The following is a 19,952-nucleotide window of genomic DNA, read 5'->3' as shown; positions in this document are numbered from 1 at the left end:
ATGCTGTAAAAGAGCAGATATAAATCTCTTAGGACAAGAACCAGAGAAAGACCTTTTTGCTAGCTAAACAAAGGAAAGGACCAGGACATGCAAGGAAGGTACATTGGCAGCATAATCTACAGTGACTGGCTGTATAGGTTTGGGAAACATGATATATTAGTTTAAACTCCACCAAAGTGGAAGGAGGACACAAGCAGCCACAACTGAACCAATCAGGAGGACTTGAAGAACCAACTCCATGACTCCAGCCCTTCTGATCCCCTTCAATCTGGTAAATGGGTAAGACACTCTGTCCAATACACCTTGCCAATACTAAATGGCCCTACGGCTGTGCATCTTCACAGTTCAGAGAATATAAACAAGTAGGAAGAAATAGGTTACTAGCTCTGAACCCATTCAGCTGGCCCATCCAAGACTTATCTTGACTCTTGATCCATCCACCATTCTCTTTAAAGCTAAAACAGATATGCCAATGGTGTTCCACTGGTATATCTTTCATGCTCATATATTTTGCATTCTACTTGAATATCAGGGTTTCTGCCAAATGTCGGGGCCTCTCAGATAGTATAATTTGTGTATATAATTGCTCTGTAGGTCAGCTGAGCTCTAGTCCTGGAAATCAGTAGACTATTAGTAGTGACTGATAGTCATTAGTTCCACTAATTTCTTTCTTTTTTTAGTTAAATTAAGGTCCATCCAGACAGATACATAGCTCAAATTTATGTTGGTTGGAACCATGGTCTCTCTCCCCCCCCCCCCATACATCTGGTATCAGTCACTCAAGCTTCTACAGCTTTTTCACTTCTTCCTTGAGCATAATCCAGTTTTTTCATAGAAAAGTTTGTTAGCTCTTTGTTTTTCTCTGCAGGATAAAACACCATCCTGTTTATATTGATCCTGTCAGGCATGAAGCAGAAGATGAGAGGCAGCAGTGCTGGGGAGAAAACCCCTTCTCCCATTTAGTCAGCAAAAGGCAACAGGCTCTGTGTTGAGGACGCTCCCACAGATAACATTACTGCTGATGTTAGAGGAGTTCTAATTATACATGCTCCCACAGGAACTAAGCTTCTCCAAAACAAAGGAGATAATAGATTTGGAATAATGCAATTCCTGCATTGTTGTGTTTTGGCAGAATAACTGCTAAAAGAAAACAAAATACACACAAACGTCAAAAAAATCCCAAGCAAGGGAAAATAACCTGAAATGGAAATAGGAAGGTTTGATTTGAATCTGCTGTAGTGTCATATGGATCTGTCAAAGTTTAACTAGTTCAAATACAATGGGCAACTAACCCCCTCTTAGGAAAAAAATAGCATGGATGAGCTCTCAGGCTCGGTTTGACCGTCTCAAATGAAGCATTTACTATATTGGCTGCTTTGTTTTATGAAGGAGTTTACAAGCAGCAAACTATACTACATAACAGTGAATTGTAATAAAACAAAAATTCAGGAGATGATTTCATCTGTTAAATAACAATAGAAAACTCCAGATACATAAAGGTCACTCAAGTAAATCCTAAAAGTCATATGCCTTAGAGAAGATGTAGTACTGGCAGTGCAGCAATATTCTGTAATAGCTGTGTTTTCTTTCATGGCCAGCCTAACCCTACAATTATATAAAGTGGGAACAAGGGGTGGGGTTAGACACATCATGCAAATAGTCCTAAAAACACTACTGTTATTCCATAACACCATCCCCAGAGGAATGGAGCAAAGGATTTCATACCACCAGGAACCAAGATTTCATTTTCTGAGAGTTCATCTCCAGTAAAGGTAGGTACCTGTTTGGCTTTTACTGGCTTTATATAATCGCCAGCCTTATCACCTGAAAGACTGTGAGTAAGGCTCTAGTGTTTATTTATAAAGAGTGTATGAGCTTTGCATTGGATAAAGACAATCTGAGCTTTCAAGAAGGAATAGCTGTATTTTTAAAATGGGGAATTAAAGTGTTGTTCTTCTGAGGAAACCTTAGATGCCAGTCAGGGTGAAATAGTAATAAGCTCAATTTGATACCTCAGTTGGACAGCCCACAAACTCTTCGTCATCGTTATCTCTTAAAACAATAAACAAACTACAGGGCTTTAAATATCAAGCTTTAAATACTCCACATCTTTTTTTACAGCACCTACAGTGGTTCACACACTGGTAATCTCTAAGACTACTGTAACACTCTCTATGTAGGGCTGCCCTTGATGCTGGTAGGGAAAATTCAGCAGAGAAAATACCACATTTACCAAAATGTGGTAACTGGACTAAACATTGATAATAGCAGATACAAACACATATCTCCTGTCTTGGGATGCCTTCATTGGCTCCCTTTTAATTTTTGTGTCCAATTCGAGGTAATGGTCATGACCTATGAAGCCCTTAATGGTTTAGCACCTCCATATGTCAGAATGTATCTCCCACAAAACAGCTATTTGTCCAACTCACTCCTCATAGTCCAGGATGTTAAAATGGTGATATGTAAGGAGGCCAAAAGAGTTAACATTTGGAACCATACTTTTGCAGATAGGGATAACTAACAGTAGCAAACTCCTGATGGCCCAAAGTAGTAACATAATGAGTTCCTTTTAAAAAGCAGCATTTTGAGCTCTGGTCATGGTGGGACAGTCTTGATCCAATTTAGCTAAGCTTTCTGGATATACAAAGGACATATGGGAAGAGATTTTCTGCTTGCTTACAGGAAACTATGCCTAACTCAACCCTAAAATAGCTACCAATTTAAAAAATACTCATTTTTCCCTAGGATTGATGGAGATGAAAATATGTTGTACTATAGTTGTTTATTCAATGAACCAACATAGGACAGTATAGCCTTTCTGCTCTGAGTAAACGTTTTAAGGCTGTGTTACGAAATTGTTTATTCAGCAGCCCTGAACTACTGAGGAGCTTATACATTGCCAAAGAAAGCAAGAGAATTAGCTTCCTTAATAACATACCAACTTATCTGTAAAATGCAAATCCTGATGCTGAAAACACATTCCTGTGAAACAACTCAAAGTTCAGATTGCACAACATGTTGCTTGGAGCTGTTTCTACATTCATTTGGCATTCTTTGGAAATTCGCAAAGACAGCAGCATTTCAGGGAAGAAAATGTCCTCCTGCTGTGGACTTCCCTCTTATGTCAAAAATGTGATTCTCTCTTATGTTAACATTTCAAAAGTCAGTGTAAATTTCTTTGGGACAAACTACATATAACTTACTATATTTAATGGTCTTCTCCAACAAATTTGAACAATCGGAATTGTTAAGATGTTTGCAGTTTAAAACAAAGAAGGCGATATTTGAGATCTCCCCACTCCCTCAAGCAAGAATACGGTAGGGAAAAATCTATCATTTAATGCTAGTATAATCTTAAAGACAGGAGTAGATAACTGTGACCCTCCAGATGGCAGTTCCCACAGTCCATCATATTCAGCTCAGCTGGCTAGGGTGTGTGGGAAATTGTAGGTAAAACACATCTGTAAGGCCACAGTTGCGCACATTTGGTCTAAATTGATAGCCCAATCCTTCCTCTGTTTCCAGTTCTTTAAAGTATTAAGGAGCCAGTATGCCTTTACAATATGGCTGGGGACATTTGGAAGATCTATCTACAACTAAGTTATTTTCCCATTCCAGAAAGAAAAGTTTAATGTTCAAAAATTTCACTTTAGGCTTCCAGAGCTAATCTAAAATAACCTGAGATCTATCACTTACCAAGGCTATAACACAAACAGTAACTATGTCATCTGAATTGCGTAAGCTATTGCTTAAATTGTTTTGAGCAGTTAAAGAGAAGAGAGCCTTTGGAGAATCACTGTATATAAAAAGCTACCATGCTGAAATGTCAAAATGAAGAGCAAGAGCTTCAAGACCTCTTATTGGACAACCTGGTCTGTAGAGAAACTGAAAGCACATGCTTGAACAGCATATTTAAAAGATACCTAGGGAGGAGGAAATCAATATCTTCTTTCATGTCCATGGAAGTGTCTCTGCTGGAGTAAATCAATTCATACAAATTATCCTAAGATGGTGCAGTAAGAAGAAGAGTCAATAACAAAGTCTTCATTGTTAGTCCACCCCCTGTGCTATATAGTTTAGATTGCAATCATGTGCACACTTAATCAAAAGGAAGTCCATCTGAGTTTACTGTGATTTGTTTCAGAGTAAATATGGATTCTGATGTGGGGTCCAGATGACCATACAGTAACTTACTTAACATGTGGTTTCAGATCTGCAGTGTTGTCAATTTCATGGCTGATGGGGACTTGCATAACTAAATGTTCCTCCACACAAAAATTGTCCTGCATATTGAAGACAATCAGAAGAAAGTTGAACTAGAATCTTTGACCCACTATCTACTTTTCTAGGTGGAGAGAACTGTTCAAGAATTCTGCCTAAAAAGCAGAAAACCACTCATCCTAATCAAAGCAACTTTTGAAAATGAATAAAACTTTAAAACAATATGTAACATAACAGGGATATGCAATAGCCACTAACACAGGTGCCACATACCACCTTACCATTTGGGGCAACCCAAAGACAAACCTCCCACTTGTTTAGTCACCAGTTGCAATTCTAGATCAAAAATCAACTTGGGAAATATTGGTTGATTAATTATTAATCACCAGAATCCATGATGATTAGATACTGTGATCTTGCCGCCTGTCATCTACCTCCTTTTTCCTAACTTTGTCCAAAGAAGCAATTGTCACACTCAATTCTTCCAATAAAACTGGTTTATTATTTACCTCGTCTTCATCAGTTTTTGAGTCTTGTCTATCATTATCCAAATTCAACAATAAATCATGAGCCTTAACATTATTAAAATTGGGTATCTCTTCATGGTATGACAACGGGGAGTAACTGGTAATATTGTGAGCCCATTTGGGTTTGGCACTCATTAACTTAGGCATGTCCTCTGCCCCCCTGTGGATTGAACGTCGAACCTTCTTGGCATCCTCCCTTTATTGAGCCATGAACTGTTCTCCGTCGGGCTCTGAAGGGGTTGGACCCACAGGATTTCTCCGGACTCACTATACATCTCTGCCTTTCTCTTCTCTGTTCTTCCCTCTTTACCCATGCTTTGTACTCTTTCTTTTGCTTTCTCTCCTCCATCTCCCCCCAGTAAGGTGGTTTTCTATACATTGTTGTCTCCATTCCCTTTCAGCATACGCATGGGCCACTTAGAATTCCATCCTGGACTCTCCTGTCCAAAGGTCTTCTTGGATCAACTCTACAAGCTCTTCTTTTCCCTCTCTCCTCTAACATGCTTCTACCTCACCCCTTCCTTCTTCCCCCTTTAAATCTTCCTCTTTTCCAGCCTGATTTGCACCCCCTTCAGTCTCTTCCTTTATTTCTAATTTACTTAATTCCCTTTCTATAACTCCCATCTCTTGCTCTTCTGTCTTTGTTTGAGAGTCAGATGGTACACTCTTGATCCTGATTGAGGTGACTCTTCACCTCATAGATGTGGACCATCTCTGATAAAATGTTGCAAAACCACAATGTTGTTAATTTAGTAGCTGAAAGTTCTGTGACTCAACTGTTTACACTACTGTAATGTCTGTGAACACATTTCCATGGAAAATGACAGCAAAGTCGAAAGAACCCTTTCTTCTGGGCTTTACCTTGCACCCTCTCCAATGTGTAAAATATGGAAAAAGAGATTAATAGCAATTAATTTTCAAGCAGCAGCTAATAGTTTCCCTAAGTTGTAATAATGTTTATCCTTGCCACTATCTATTTATTGCCCTGCTAAATAAAATATTAGCTGAAAAAAATCAAGAGTAAGAAGTATCTGAGTACTCTTGCTCATAGAAATCAGATGTTATTAATACATCAATTCTCTCATGCTGAGGTAATATATTAAAATTTGTTTCTCTCTGCAGTACAACTCATCTGTGTTGCATAGTGCAGCAACAGATACAATTTACTTTGAAAACAATGGTTTTTGAGCTACTTTCCTAATGTTCAAAAGCATTAAAAACCGCAAACAATCTTCAAGAGATGCTCAGCTAACCATCAGGTTTCTCACTTTGGCCTGGTAGAGCGTTATTCACATGGCAGTTGCCTCTAGAAGTGCAATACTTTGGCAAAATACAGGTGAGGTACCAGGTAACAGATGTGGTTTCTAGAAATGGGAAAAACTGAGATTTTCCTCTCTAGATACTTGAATTGTTAGATGGCATATAAGCAAAGCTCTTAATGAAATTACATTTCATATGCAATTCTACACCTGCTTACTCACAAATAAATTGAAAATGATGTTTAATTCAAAGTGAAAATTATAAAACCTTGTTGCCAAGATCATTTTCGCTGCAACAAAACAGCCTATACTGATCTTACAATTCTAGACGGGCTCAGAAGAAATTCCATGAAATGCAGTGGGACTTACTTCAATATTACACAAATATAGGATGGCAACCTAAAGACTTGAGAAGGCCTAATGAAGTCACATGTTTTCTCAGGACAATGTTTATGTTTCCTTTCAGTCAGCTGATTTCTGTCTTTGTAATGAAACAGTTAATGGAGCTTCATTTTTTTCAGTGCAAAATACAAAATAGTGTAGTAGGAAAATGGAGCATAAATGGATTTTAACTATCCAAGATAGTGCAGCACTGAGAACCTTTTGAAAAAACTAAAAACACTGAAGTATGATTTCAAAATTAAATACAAGTGCATCATACCTGAATTTCCTGGGTTTGATTCTTGTTCTGTATGTTATCGTCCTTGGTTCAATATGGATAATTTTATTTACATTTGATATTTCTCCATGATTGTCTTTATAACTTGTAGTGAACTGTGGAAAGTAAATGACTTCAAAGGTACACCTTTCCTTACATTTTCAGATTCTTTTGACCATTAGTTTAATTGAACAAGATTATCCAAAACATTCCATCCTATCCTCTGGAACAAATAGAAGACACTATTTTCCAAAATTAATCCGTTCAAAATGGCCACCAGACAAAGTTTCCGGCTTGTGTTCAAAGTAACTGCAAAAGAAAGAAAAACTTAGCTAGGATGTGTTTCCAAAGTATTCTCTATAGTGACAATAAATGAATACTTTTTTCTGGATGATAAGTAATGGCTATGACTAAGGCTGCTTTGATGAGAACAGCTTGTTAAACAACAAGCAACACTGAACTTGAGCTGCAAACTCTATTTCCATATACCAGTCAATTTAAACTTTAATTGGTAGGACCCTAATCCTAATCTGTGAGGTGAAGGATATACTTGTTTCTTTTTCAAAGCTATCTTTTTTCCTGGCGCACTACTCTAAAAACAAGCAGCAATTTTTGTGACATTAGCATCCTAGAGGCCACTGGATGTTGTGGAAGGGCTACTCCATGAGGGGAGAGAAGTCCACCCCCACCCATTCACCACTGGAGGCCCCTTCCACAGTGCAGCAGTAGCAGGCTCTGCCACCAGTGTTCTGCCAGTGTTAATGGCTTAAAAAGAGATTGTGGATCTGTAGGATCTACAAATTATCACTCCAACACACACACACTCTCTCTCTAAATTCGGCTAATGAAGAACAGTAGTTCAGTTGCAAGATGTGGCACAACTGTTGCCATTAATTAAAAACAAATACCTTTAAAACACAGTTGATATAACTGTGGTATATCATTTCTTTGTACATTTGCTAGAGGTAGGCTATCACAAGCCACTGGTGTCTAAAATACAGGCACATGTGTTGGTGAGGTAATGTAAATTTCTCATACATTTGTTGTATTATAAACAAATGAATATTCAGTGAAAAAAACTGAGCACTGCTACGGAATCCCTTTTGAACCAGAAATAATTTTGTATGGATTTTTAAAAACTCAGCAAATGGAGAACATTAAGACTAGATCTGAAATGTATTGATATTCCCATGAAAGAAATGAAAAAATAAACAAATTCAAGGGCAACACAGTCTTGTAGGGAAACCTGGAACATAATACATATGGATAAATGGACCTATTATGCCCATGTGTATGGTTACAGTTAAGATGAACATCTTAGAAACAAGACCTGGTATTCCTCTGGATCAAATCACAACCACTGCTACAATGCCAGAGCCAAACAGTTGGTCTTTGTTGTCTTTTTTTTGTCTATTGTTTAATTTCACATGTACTTAAGACTTCTATCAGATACACTCGTTTCTCTCTTCTATCAGAATTTCCTCTCTCTGAATCAAGTTGCTTTCAATAATGTGCTAAGCCTAACTGATAGAGCTCTGTTCTGTTTCACACAGCTGAAGCCCTGAAATGTTGAGCAGCTGTATGTGGACTGAGCCCAGTCCTAACCTACTTCAGAGCCGTGTTAAACAATTAAAATAAAATCAGAAAAATACCTCTAATTGCTTGATAGTTTGATATCAACACAAACACTTTAATGAGCTTGAGGCATAAATGAGTATAGTCATGTTCCCAAATAACAGCTGGAATGAGGAGAAGCTTTCCATAGCTGGACAGTAGTAATGCTTTCAGAAGAAAGGTGAAGTCTGCTTTGGTTCTTAGATCTACAGGTTTTGCTGACCACAGAATAATGAATATGCCAATCAAAAAGGCAGTTTGTTCTGAAAGAAATAAATAAGTAGAAACAAACCATTTTGAAAAATAACTAAATCATGAAGTGTTCTTTAAGTACCTATTCATAAACGTGGCCTACATCTAGTTGGATCTATCATCAACAACACTCTAGTCATCTCCTAGCAATCGTTTCATTTTCATAAGCTCTATGGCATAAAGCAGTGGTCCCCAACCTTTTTGACACCACAGACCGGTTGGGGAAGGATAGGGTCCGTCTGCAGGGAAGGCAGGGTATCCCCCATGCTCTTGCACATGCACAAAGGGGGGGTGCTCACACAGGCACATGTACGGGGTGCACTTACATGGGTGCACGCACTTGCGTGAATGTGCGCAGGGGCAGGAGCGCTCAGGGCGTGCATGTGCACACTCAAGCATGCACGTGGGGCAGGCATGCTTCAGGCGTGTGTGTGCACACTCACACTCATGCAGCACTCATGGGTGTGTGTGCACACTTGTGCACATGCACAAAGGTACTGTGCAGCAGGAGTGCATGCAGGGATGGTGGGAGACCTTTCTGGGGGCTGGGGATCCCTGGCATAAAGGACGGCACTGAGGAACAATTGTGTCAACCAATGCCCTCAGTCTTTCCCCCAAGACTTGGCCTGCCTATTAAAATACCCCAGTAATCAGAGATATTCCAACATCAAGGAATAGTTTTCAGGCAGCAAGACTGGAAAGTGGAAGAGCTACTTGGAATATCAACAGAATCCTAACACAGTGGTGCCTCGCTTAACAATTTAATTGGTTCCAAAAAAATCATCGCTATGGGAAAACATTGCTAAGCGAAACGCGGTTTCCCATTGAAATGCATTGAAAACCGGATAATCCGTTCCAATAGGAATAAATTGCCGTCCTTAAGCAAAAATTGCCATAGGAAACATCGCTAAGCGTAACGCGGTTCCCCAATTGAAATGCATTGAAACCCATTCAGTGCATCTCAATGGGGGAAAAAATTCAACAACAAATTAAAAAAGAGTCAGAACAAAGTCAAATTTGGTTAACAAAGGGTTTATTAAGTGCACTTTATGATTTCAAACATTTTAAACAGTAAACTTTAACTTTATAACATTTAAAAAACAGCAAACATGAGGCTGTTTAAATCATCGTTAAGTGAAATAGGGGACCCAAAAACCTAATCGTTATGCAAAGCATGGTCCCGAAATCGCTAAGTGAAAATCGCCCATAGGAAACATTGTTAAATGGAGCACAAAAATGCTCCGAAAAAGTCATCGCTAAGCGAATTCATCGTTAAACAAAGCGCTCGTTAAGCAAGGCACCACTGTATTTCCTTCACACCTATTGTCAAGAACATATTCCAAATTAGGTTAATGCTCAATGGGGCATGTAGACAAGGAAGCAAGCATTTTGCAGACCACCACAAACCTCCTTTTTTCCTCTCTCTTTCAACCTAGGAAAACTGTTGCAAGAGTAATTTTTGCAATCAAAGGGCTTATGGCTCAAGAGGAGTTTTGGACTCAGCTCTACCAACCACAAATATCTGGTTGAAAATAATTGTTTTCATAAGTGTCCTGCTGTATTATTTTCATAAATGACTTGTCCATCCAAATGATGGAATGCTGTGATCTTTTGAACATTGGGCATCCTTCAAGTATATGCAGTGAAGTCAAGGGAGAGAAAATAGACAAATGAGCTGAACAATATAACACATCTGCTTTTCACTACCAGTTACAAAATACTCAATTCATTTAAAAATATTTAAGTGATGGTTTCAGAAGAACAGAAAAAAATTGCAGCAACAATTTTTATTTGATCTTACCCAGAGATGCTATTCCAAACATTCGATAAAAATCCCATTCTTTAGCATATCTAATGAAGTCATCGGGATCAGGATTCTGGCTTGAATCCTGTAGCTGCAGCCATCTGAGATAAGCTTCACAAAGCAAACAGAATATACAGAGCTTCCCATGAATCTATATTATGAAAGAACATCAGCATCAGAAGCAAACTTCATTTTAAAGTTTTTGTCAGCGCGAAGACCATGAATTTGAGCATCACAAACTTATCACTCTAATTTTCAAGCTAAAGCCACTTTAAAACCTAGAAAGGAATTTAAAAAGCTGCATTAAACTGCATGGTACTCTTGGTCCAACTGGCAACAACTTTCTATGGTTTCAGGCAGGAGTTTTTCCAGCCTTACCAGGAGATGGTGGGGATTCATTTTGCATACAAAAACATGTGTGCTATCACTAAGTTCCATCTATGCAACAGGAAGAACACCATCATGAGGAAATCACTGCTGCTTAAAGGCTTCCTTTGGTGATTTTGAGGTTCAGGCAACTTTGTCATATTCTGTTTGAGTAGTGTGTACTCCAAAATCATTGAAGGAAGTATCTAATAAACAGCAATTTGCTGCTGCTGCAATTATTGGAGCATCTTTCTCCAAAGTCATCTACCAGCTTCATCAGATCCTCCCAGGCAATGCTCCTCTGGGTGACTGGGCCTTCTTCATTGTGGCACCAACTCTTTGAAATCAGCTTTCAGAGAGGCCTGATTCCATGACTCATATTCCCTTCTACTGATAATACATCTCTTACAGGAATTTACTTTATTTCTCTAACTGTTTTTAGTTATAGTTTCATGTTGTGTTCTATTTTTTCATGTTATAAACTACTTAGAATAGTGCACTGCACTAATAGATCGGTATAGTGCATTGCACTAATTGGCTGCCCATTCGTTTCTGTACTGATTTCAAAGTACAGTACTAATGATGAAATATAAAGCCCTAAATGGTTTAGGACCTCAATATCTGGCGGAACGCCTCCTCCCACCTAGATCTACCCAAATCACTTGCTTTAGTCAAGATGGGTGGCTGAGGGGCCTAATGTTGAGGGAGGCCCAAAGAGAAAGAACAAGAAACCAGGCCTTCTCAGCAGTGGCCCCTCGCCTCTGGAACAATCTCCCCCCAGAAATTTGTTTGGCTCCCTCACTGGGTGTTTTAAGAGCCAACTCAAGACCTGGCTCTTTAGCCAGGCCTTCCCTCCTGTCAATGCCTAATTTATTTGCTATTTTCAATTGTTGTTTGTTGTTGTTGTTGTTGTTGAGTTGTTGGCTGCCCAGAATAGACTTCGGTCTAGATGGCTGGGATATAAATAAATAAATACACAAACAAACAATGTTGATCACATAAAGCTGTGCAACAGGATTTCACTTCAGATATAAGAGCAATTTTTATTACCAGAAAAGAAAGTCAGCTAAACTTATTCTTGTTATTACATGGAAAGAAAGATGGAACAATCATTTCCAGACACCATATTTTCATAACATTTCATGAACTTATGACCAGACATACATATTTTACAGTAAATTAAGACCAGAAGGGGAAAAAACTCAGCAACTTACGTTTATTTTTGTGTTGAACAGAATATGTCTATAAACCTGTGCTTTGCATAATATAGCATTAATTAAGATGATAACAGGATCATATTCTATATATTTGTCCACTGGTTTCTGACAAGATTTCTGAAAGTAAGAGAATAAAAACAGGTCAGAAAACCCATTAATATTAAAACGACACACTGAAGTTGTTGAGGAGGCCAGAAAACCAAAAAATGTTCTATGCCCCAAATTCACCTAGTACGGTAGTTTTCACCACAAGTTCTCTCTCTCTCTCTCTCTCTCTCTCTCTCTCTCTCTCTCTCACACACACACACACACACACACACACACACACATGCCACAATACATAGAGCTATACAGTAAACCGCCAGATACATTAGATGCTTATAAAATCTACTAAGGTTGTAAATGTTTAGCCACCAGAACAAGCTGAATTTAAACATGTTTTTCATTGTACGCTGTCCAAAGATAGCCATTTTCCTATTAATTCTACTTTACTCATTAAACAAAAACAGAACAATGTGATTTATAAGAAGCCTGCATGGCCCATAAAAATATAATTTAGCCTGCAAGGAACATAAAAATGTAATTCAACCCTGGGGACCAGGAAGCACAGATATATTCCAGATGTATACAAGTAACAGCTTATTGGAAAACTGTATTTTGCTGTAATGGAAATTGCAAGCCCTGTATTAAAATAAAGGGTTTTTTCAAGCTTTTGTTTCTGTTTTTTTTTTTAAAGCAAATCTTGTACTGCCTTATATAAGACTATAGTACACCCATCTTTGGAATACAGTGGTGCCTTGACTTACGAACTTAATCCATTCCGGAATGGTGTTTGTAAGTCAAAATGTTTGTAAGTCAAATCAGTGTTTCCCATAGGAATGCACTGAAACCCGATTAATTCGTTCTGGCTGTTTTTTGTTCAAGGCACAGTTTGTAAGTCAAAGCATTAGTTCCCGTAGGAACTCATGCAGAACCGGTTAATCCGCCCTCTACCACTAGGGGGAGAATTTTTTAAACCTAAGATGTTGTTGTTTAGTCGTTTAGTCGTGTCCGACTCTTCGTGACCCCATGGACCAGAGCACGCCAGGCCTTCCTTTCTTCCACTGCCCCCCCGGAGCTGGGCCAAATTCATGTTGGTCGCTTCGATGGCACTATCCAACCATCTCATCCTCTGTCGTCCCCTTCTCCTCTTGCCCTCAAACTTTCCTAACATCAGGGTCTTTTCCAGGGAGTCTTCTCTTCTCATGAGATGGCCAAAGTACTGGAGCCTCAGCTTCAGGATCTGTCCTTCCAGGGAGCACTCAGGGTTGATTTCCTTTAGAATGGAGAGGTTTGTTCTCCTTGCAGTCCAGGGGACTCTCAAGAGTCTCCTCCAGCACCAGAATTCAAAAGCATCAATTCTTCGGCGGTCAGCCTTCCTTATGGTCCAGCTCTCACTTCCGTACATCACTACAGGAAAAACCATAGCTTTGACTATTTGGACTTTTGCCGGCAAGGTGATGTCTCTGCTTTTTAAGATGCTGTCGAGGTTTGTCATCGCTTTCCTCCCAAAAAGCAGGCCTCTTTTAATTTCGTGGCTGCTGTCCCCATCTGCAGTGATCATGGAGCCCAAGAAAGTAAAATCTGTCACTACCTCCATATCCTCCCCTTCTATTTGCCAGGACGTGATGGGACCAGTGGCCATGATCTTAGTTTTTTTGATGTTGAGCTTCAGACCATTTTTGGCACTCTCCTCTTTCACCCTCATTAAGAGGTTCTTTAATTCCTCCTCACTTTCTGCCATCAGAGTGGTATCATCTGCATATCAGAGGTTGTTGATATTTCTTCCGGCAATCTTAATTCTGTCTTGGGCTTCCTCCAGTCTAGCCTTTCGCATGATGTATTCTGCATATAAGTTAAATAAGCAGGGGGACAATATACAGCCTTGTCGTACTCCTTTCCCAATTTTGAACCAATCAGTGTTTAAACCTAAGATGACTTAGGTTTAAAAAAGGGCAGGAAAGGAGGGAGACAGTGGAAGAGAAGACAATGGGGGAGGGAGAGAGTATGGAGTTTAAAACACATGGTAAACCCACACATTTTACACCAACACATTTTAAACCGAGCCAGCACAGACTCTTGCAAAACCTTTTCTGATTTGCAAGGGAAGCATGCAGGAGCCATTGCAAAAGCACAGAAAACAAATGGAGCAGATCAGAAATGCGAAGAGAATGAAGCAAGAAAGCAAGGGAAGCATGCAAGACACATTGAAAATGGGGGAAAACCCCCAAAAAGCAAACAAACCCCCCAAAACCCATTAGAAATGGGGAAAAACACTCCAAAAAGCAACCAACCCCCCATTGGAAATGGGGGAACCCAAAAAGCAGACCACCCAAGACCCATCACAGCACAGAAACATAACCCCCAGCTGAAAACCAGCAAAAATACCCAGCACAGTTTTTTAAAAGTACAAAGCAGCACCTTACCTTAGTAGGCAGCCTCCTCGGATTTCACACTCTCTTAACTCCCGGGGCGAAAGAGCTACAAAGCAGCAGCCTCGTCGCCACCTACAATTAGCTATTTGAATTTCCTGCCCTTTTCCCCTGCCTTTTTTCTGTTCGTAGGTCAAAGCAAAATTATGTGAATGGAGCTGTTCATAACTCAAAATGTTCGTGGGTCAACGCGTTTGTAAGTCAAGACACCACTGTGCTGTTATATAGTTCCTGAAAATGATTAACTGTAATCACAAATACAGTCAAGGATACCAGAATGAAATCTGTTCTCCACCAGCAAGCTTCCAGTGTTACCCATGACAAGAACAACATATTCATTAAAAATACACCAGAAAAGGAAAGCAGGCAATGCCTATTTCAAAACATCAATTAGGCTGTTCTTCCACTATGATGCATTATATCACCATTACAAGATACAGAAACCATGTCTATGTCCCAGACAAAAGATGCCCTCCTTCATGAAAACTGGGAAAAATATAACTGATTAACCATATATAATGTATACAAATAATGTAAATGTACATTTGCAATTAACTTCAAGGTAATAATTGATGGGATTTTTCTCGATTTGAGTTCCTGTCTATATACTATAATCTGTTTCACCAAATACCAAGCAAAATTCTGTTTATGTAAACTTATGTTATAGAGGCAGCTGATACCATCTGCCACTAACAATATTTAGTTTAAATAAATTAAAAGCTTCTTATCCCCTCATTTCAGGTTCCAAGGCTCATTGAGCTCCCTTTTGCCCTGGGAAAGCCATTGGGAGCCTTGGAACGGTGGTGGGGAGTCCGATGCCATATCACCACAAGCACTGAGTGCAGTCTAAAAATGAATACTAAGAAAAGCAAGTTCATGGCAATCAGTAAAAAAAAAAAAAAAAACACCCAAAAAAACCAAGCAGCCCAAGAAATGCAGTTACAGAATCGAACTGTGGGGCATATAAGCAAATACAGGTACAATGAAGCACATGTGTTCTATGCTGTCCAGTTGGAACCGACTTATAGTGACCCTAATAGGGCTTTCAAGGTAAGTAAAATATTTAAAGAGTGGTTTTACCAGTTCCACTCCCCCAATAAGTTTCCATGGCCAAGTGGGGATTTGAATTCTTATAGAATCATTTAATTAATTAATTGTTATAAATTTTTTAGAACTTGTTATCCTTATGTTGTAAGCCGCCTAGAGTGGTTGAAATGACTAGATAGGTGGGGTATAAATTAAACAAACAAACAAACAAACAAACAAACAAACAAACAAACAAACAAATACTGTTCTCCAGAGTCCTAGTTTGCCATGCTATCCAGTACACCATACTGGGAACTTACTGGAGCATCACTAAATCAAATCGTAAAATTCTGTAATAAGAGTTGTGGTGAATGCTAGTTTACCACCCTGAAACCGTAGGAACAAAGCAGATTATACAACTATATTTTTGCAGTGCAACAGTAGAGCTGTACTGCTGCAACTCTACAAGGCTTCATAGTGACCCTACAGCACCCCAGCTTATATCTCAACAGTTACATACCAAACAAGATCCATATACAAAACTGGATGCTATGGAATGAAGTCTACTGCCTTTACACAGAACAGGCAGCTACCTATACAGGACTGGGCCAATTTAGCAGCAATGATGCACTCTGACTGGAAAAAAAATCTGCACTTTAGGCAGAACCAGTGCTGTGGTTCCCTGGTTAAGCCCACTTCTTACAGTCATTCAGCCACTCTGCTCTTGCTCATCCTGGGGTGGGAATCCTCAGAGAGAGTCAGATGTAGTAGAAATTGTGGACTTTTGACTGAAACTCTGAGACCTGTTCAGTCTCCCAGACATTGAGATGCCCTGGAGAGCATAATACAAAAAATAAAAATTTCTCAAGGCAAAGCAAGGCTGCTACAACTCCCACAAATATGGGGGGATAAATAATGGATGAGTCCTAGCCTCATCCATTAGCTGGATGAGGCTAGGACTGGTTTAGTACCTTCCACCCTCTCAGTCAAATCCAGACAACTTCCTTGAAATGCTTATAATTTATTTAACAAAAGGAAAAAAGGGAGGAAGGGAGGAGGGATAAACCAATCCAAAAGGTTAAAAGAGTTAAAAGTACCAAATGGTTACAAGAAACAAATTTTCCAAACAAGGAGCAAAAGTGGGCACAGGCAGAAAACATACCAAAGCAATAAACACTAACCTACTGTAGCTACTATACTCCTACCTGATCATTTCTGGGCATGTGCAGAATCCTGGCACAGCTTTGTAAGATGGCAAATGGATTCTGAATCTACAGTACTTGCAAGTCAAATCAAGTCATTTCAGGCAGCAGGTGAGGCATCTCTCTTCACAGAGATAGCCAGCCTAACTAACCAATTCCCCCAATTCCCTTTTATACAAATAAATGAGCAATTTACAGACATATTGCCTATTACATCTCTTGTTAGCAGCCCAGAGTGGCCTGGTTGCCAGATGGTACGGGGTATAAATCCAATACTGTAAATAAATAAATAAAGCCCTTACATGTTCTGTCAGGACAAAAGGCAGCTTCTTGACTTGATGCTGTTCCCATTGCCCCAGTTTACTCTCTGGGAACATAGCAGGCTGAGTCAGGGGTTACAGATAAGTTTAGAGTTTGGGTAGGGCTGCTTTAATATGTCCTCTGATAATGATAGCATGAAAGCATTTGCTCCCTTCCTCAGTCCTTCCTTTAAAGTGTTTGAAAGCAGATGATGAGATCATAGAATCATGAAGTTGAAAAGGGCCTATAAGGCCTATCAAGTCCACACACACACACACCCCCGTTGAGTGCAGGAATCCACATCAAAGGATATCTGCCCGGTGGTTGTTTAAATTTCTCTTGAATACCTCAAGTGTTGGAGTACTCACCAGCTCTTGAGGTAATTGATTCTAAATAATGTTATCTGATTTAGCATGTTTTGTTCAAGTATAGATTATATTCAAAAACATTCAATACTTTATGTGGAAATTATTTTATTAGAATACTTATATATGGTGAAGATAATAGAATATGCTTCCCTTACATTTAACAAAAAAACAACTACAGTGGTGCCTCGCTTAACGAGCACCTCGCTGAGCGATGAAATCGCTTAACGAGGCGCTCTGGGCCATCGCTGCAGCATTCGCTCAGCGATGGCCCCTATGGGGATTTTTCGCTTTGCGATATTCACTAAGCGATTCGCTTAGCGAATATCGCATAACGAAGCGGGGGAGAACAGCTGATCGGCGGTTCCAAAATGGCCGCCGGAAGGTCCGCGCCGCATTTTCGTGCCCTGCCCTCGCTTACCGAGGGCGCGAAAATGGCGGCGCTATGGCAGAACCTCGCTTAACGGTGAGTTTTCAAGCCATAGGAACGCATTGAACAAAGTTCAATGCATTTCTATGGCTTTTTTTATTCCGTTTAGCGATGTTTCGCTATAGCGAAGGTTAATCCGGAACGGATTAACCTCGCTATGCGAGGCACCACTGTATATCTGAAAGAACACTTTTCTAGGGGATACATACTTAAAGACAGCTGCACCTGATATATATTATATCAGCAGTTTACTTTTCTTTTACTGAAGTATAAATGTAGTACCTTCAGTTTTACTTACTCAACTTTCTGCATTACTTTTCAGCTTCATTTAATGTTAAGAAAATCTGATTCAATGCAACTACTTGATCATTCTGTTTAGTAAAAAAATGAATTGCATTCTGCAGCACAGACACATTCTCACTTATTCTCACTTATCTGTACTTCTGACAGAAGTGAGAGATTTTTGCAAAATAAACACAAGCTTAGCAGTGTGTTCAGTTGTTAGTCTACTTAATTTACCCTATTTAAGAATTAGTGCACTGAAATCACCCCAGAGGGAGACCCCAGCTGCGCTACAAGGATATCTGCAAGTGGAATCTGAATGCCTTAGGAATGGACCTCAGCAGATGGGAAACCTTCAGCCTGGAGGCAGGCCGTGCAGCACTGCTTCTCCCATTTTGAAGAGACACTTGTCCAGCAGGCCAAGGCAAAGTGGCAGTCATGAAAGCAGCAAAATCAGGGAGCTGGACAGGGGACAGATTGGATTTGTCTTCAGTGTGGAATGGATTGTCACTCTCGAATTGGCCTTCTCAGCCACACTAGATGCTGTTCCAAGTCCTCTATTCAGAGCACATTACCATAGTCTCTCGAGACTGAAGGATGCCTAATCCTAAATTTTTTTTCTTATTGTGTTTTAATATTGTTGCTCACATTATTGTTAGCCACCCAGAGTGGCCTGGTTGCCAGATGGTGTGGAGTATAAATTGAATTAAATTAAATTAAATTTAAATAAATAAATACACCATGTAGAAGTCTGGTCTAGACCTAGAAGGAATCCAAATGCATTGTGCATAGGAAGAGGTTGTCACACATTATTTTACATTACTTCATTAGTTGCCACAGTAGGCAACTGAGCACTAGGGTTTGTTGATGCTTGTCACCTTGAAAGAATAACTTATAGAAGTTCCTGTTCTACATTTAGCCCATCTAATATGATTGACCACAGCACAAAAAAACAGCCCAGAAGATTTTCTCCCCTTTTCTGCACATCACAAGGGCTAAAAATACATTCCTGCCTTTGTTAAAGCAGGAAGTTCCCTTTGCCCTTTCAAATGAAAGCTCATCATCAGTTGCACACATATCTAGAACCATTGAAACATGGTTGTTGTCGGTTTTTCGAGCTGTTCGGCCATGTACACCCGAAAAACCTGCATCAGATCCTAGCCATGAAAGCCTTCAAGAAACCATCATAACACCTGGACCAGCTCAAGCCATTTTGGGCCAAACGGAATCTCTACCCTGCAAGTCAAAATGACCAGAATAGCCAAGTGATTCTGGAACATCCTTATTTTTGCCATCCGCGAAAGCAAAATAAATTAAACCATAATTTGCTGCCTGAGGTGACCCTCCCTAGTTGACCCAGGCGGATAGATACCTGGAGTCAGAGCCCGTACTGCCCCTAACACATCCCCACGTGGCTTTCATTTGTTGGTACAGTTTCTTCCACGGAGAAGTAAGTGGCAACCCTAACAGAAAAAAGATAAAAATAAAAGCCAGAAGGAGACCGTACATATTATTTCCACGTTCTTCTTCTCATAAGTATTTTACCCTATAGCTTGTGGAATAATGGTTGTATAAATGCTACTCCGGAGCCCCTCTCATCCCTGAGCAAATCTCGGCTTGCCCCCTTGCAGTCCTCTCTTCAGTCAGACTCCGTGGGTCCTGACCCGATGCTCTCTTTCCCCTTATCTAATCGCGTAACTCACGCAGATAGAGATGCGCAGCACACCGCGCTGGTAGTCCTTGTACAGTTCAGCAGCTTTCCGGTTGCACTCAATGCACCTGTAGACACCGGGCTCTTCCATTTTCTTCGCAGGTTGGCGAGGGGGAAAAAAAAACCCTCCGTTGCCACAGAAACGCGCCTTTCGCTTTCAAGACTTCCGCGTTCTTCACACCCGACTTCCGCCAGCGGAGGACAAGGCCCTAGAGCGTCCCGGTCTTTGTAGTTTTCGGAGCCC

At 39.9% G+C, this 19,952-nt stretch overlaps 1 protein-coding gene across 3 annotated transcripts; it reads right to left on the bottom strand.

Annotated features, from left to right (window-relative positions):
- Positions 1-4,703: 4,703 nt before the first annotated feature.
- On the bottom strand, positions 4,704-19,919 carry ARV1 (ARV1 fatty acid homeostasis modulator). Of its 3 annotated transcripts, none has more exons than XM_020801194.3 (5): positions 19,701-19,919; positions 11,919-12,038; positions 10,336-10,489; positions 8,321-8,545; positions 4,704-6,977 (listed from the first exon to the last, which is right to left on the bottom strand). In XM_020801194.3, the coding sequence occupies exons 1-5, from the start codon at positions 19,797-19,799 to the stop codon at positions 6,847-6,849; spliced, it is 729 nt and encodes a 242-aa protein (XP_020656853.2). In that variant the 5' UTR covers positions 19,800-19,919; the 3' UTR covers positions 4,704-6,846. The 3 variants fall into 3 exon arrangements, with proteins under 3 accessions (XP_020656853.2, XP_072849858.1, XP_072849853.2); XM_072993757.2 differs by lacking the exon at positions 19,701-19,919 and adding an exon at positions 16,122-16,142; XM_072993752.2 differs by lacking the exon at positions 19,701-19,919 and adding an exon at positions 13,555-13,833.
- Positions 19,920-19,952: the final 33 nt, after the last annotated feature.

This window comes from Pogona vitticeps, chromosome 1 (genome assembly GCF_051106095.1).
Source record: "Pogona vitticeps strain Pit_001003342236 chromosome 1, PviZW2.1, whole genome shotgun sequence".
Classification (NCBI taxonomy): domain Eukaryota; kingdom Metazoa; phylum Chordata; class Lepidosauria; order Squamata; family Agamidae; genus Pogona; species Pogona vitticeps.
Note: the sequence above shows the minus strand (reverse complement) of the source record. Positions and strands in the feature narration are given on the sequence as shown.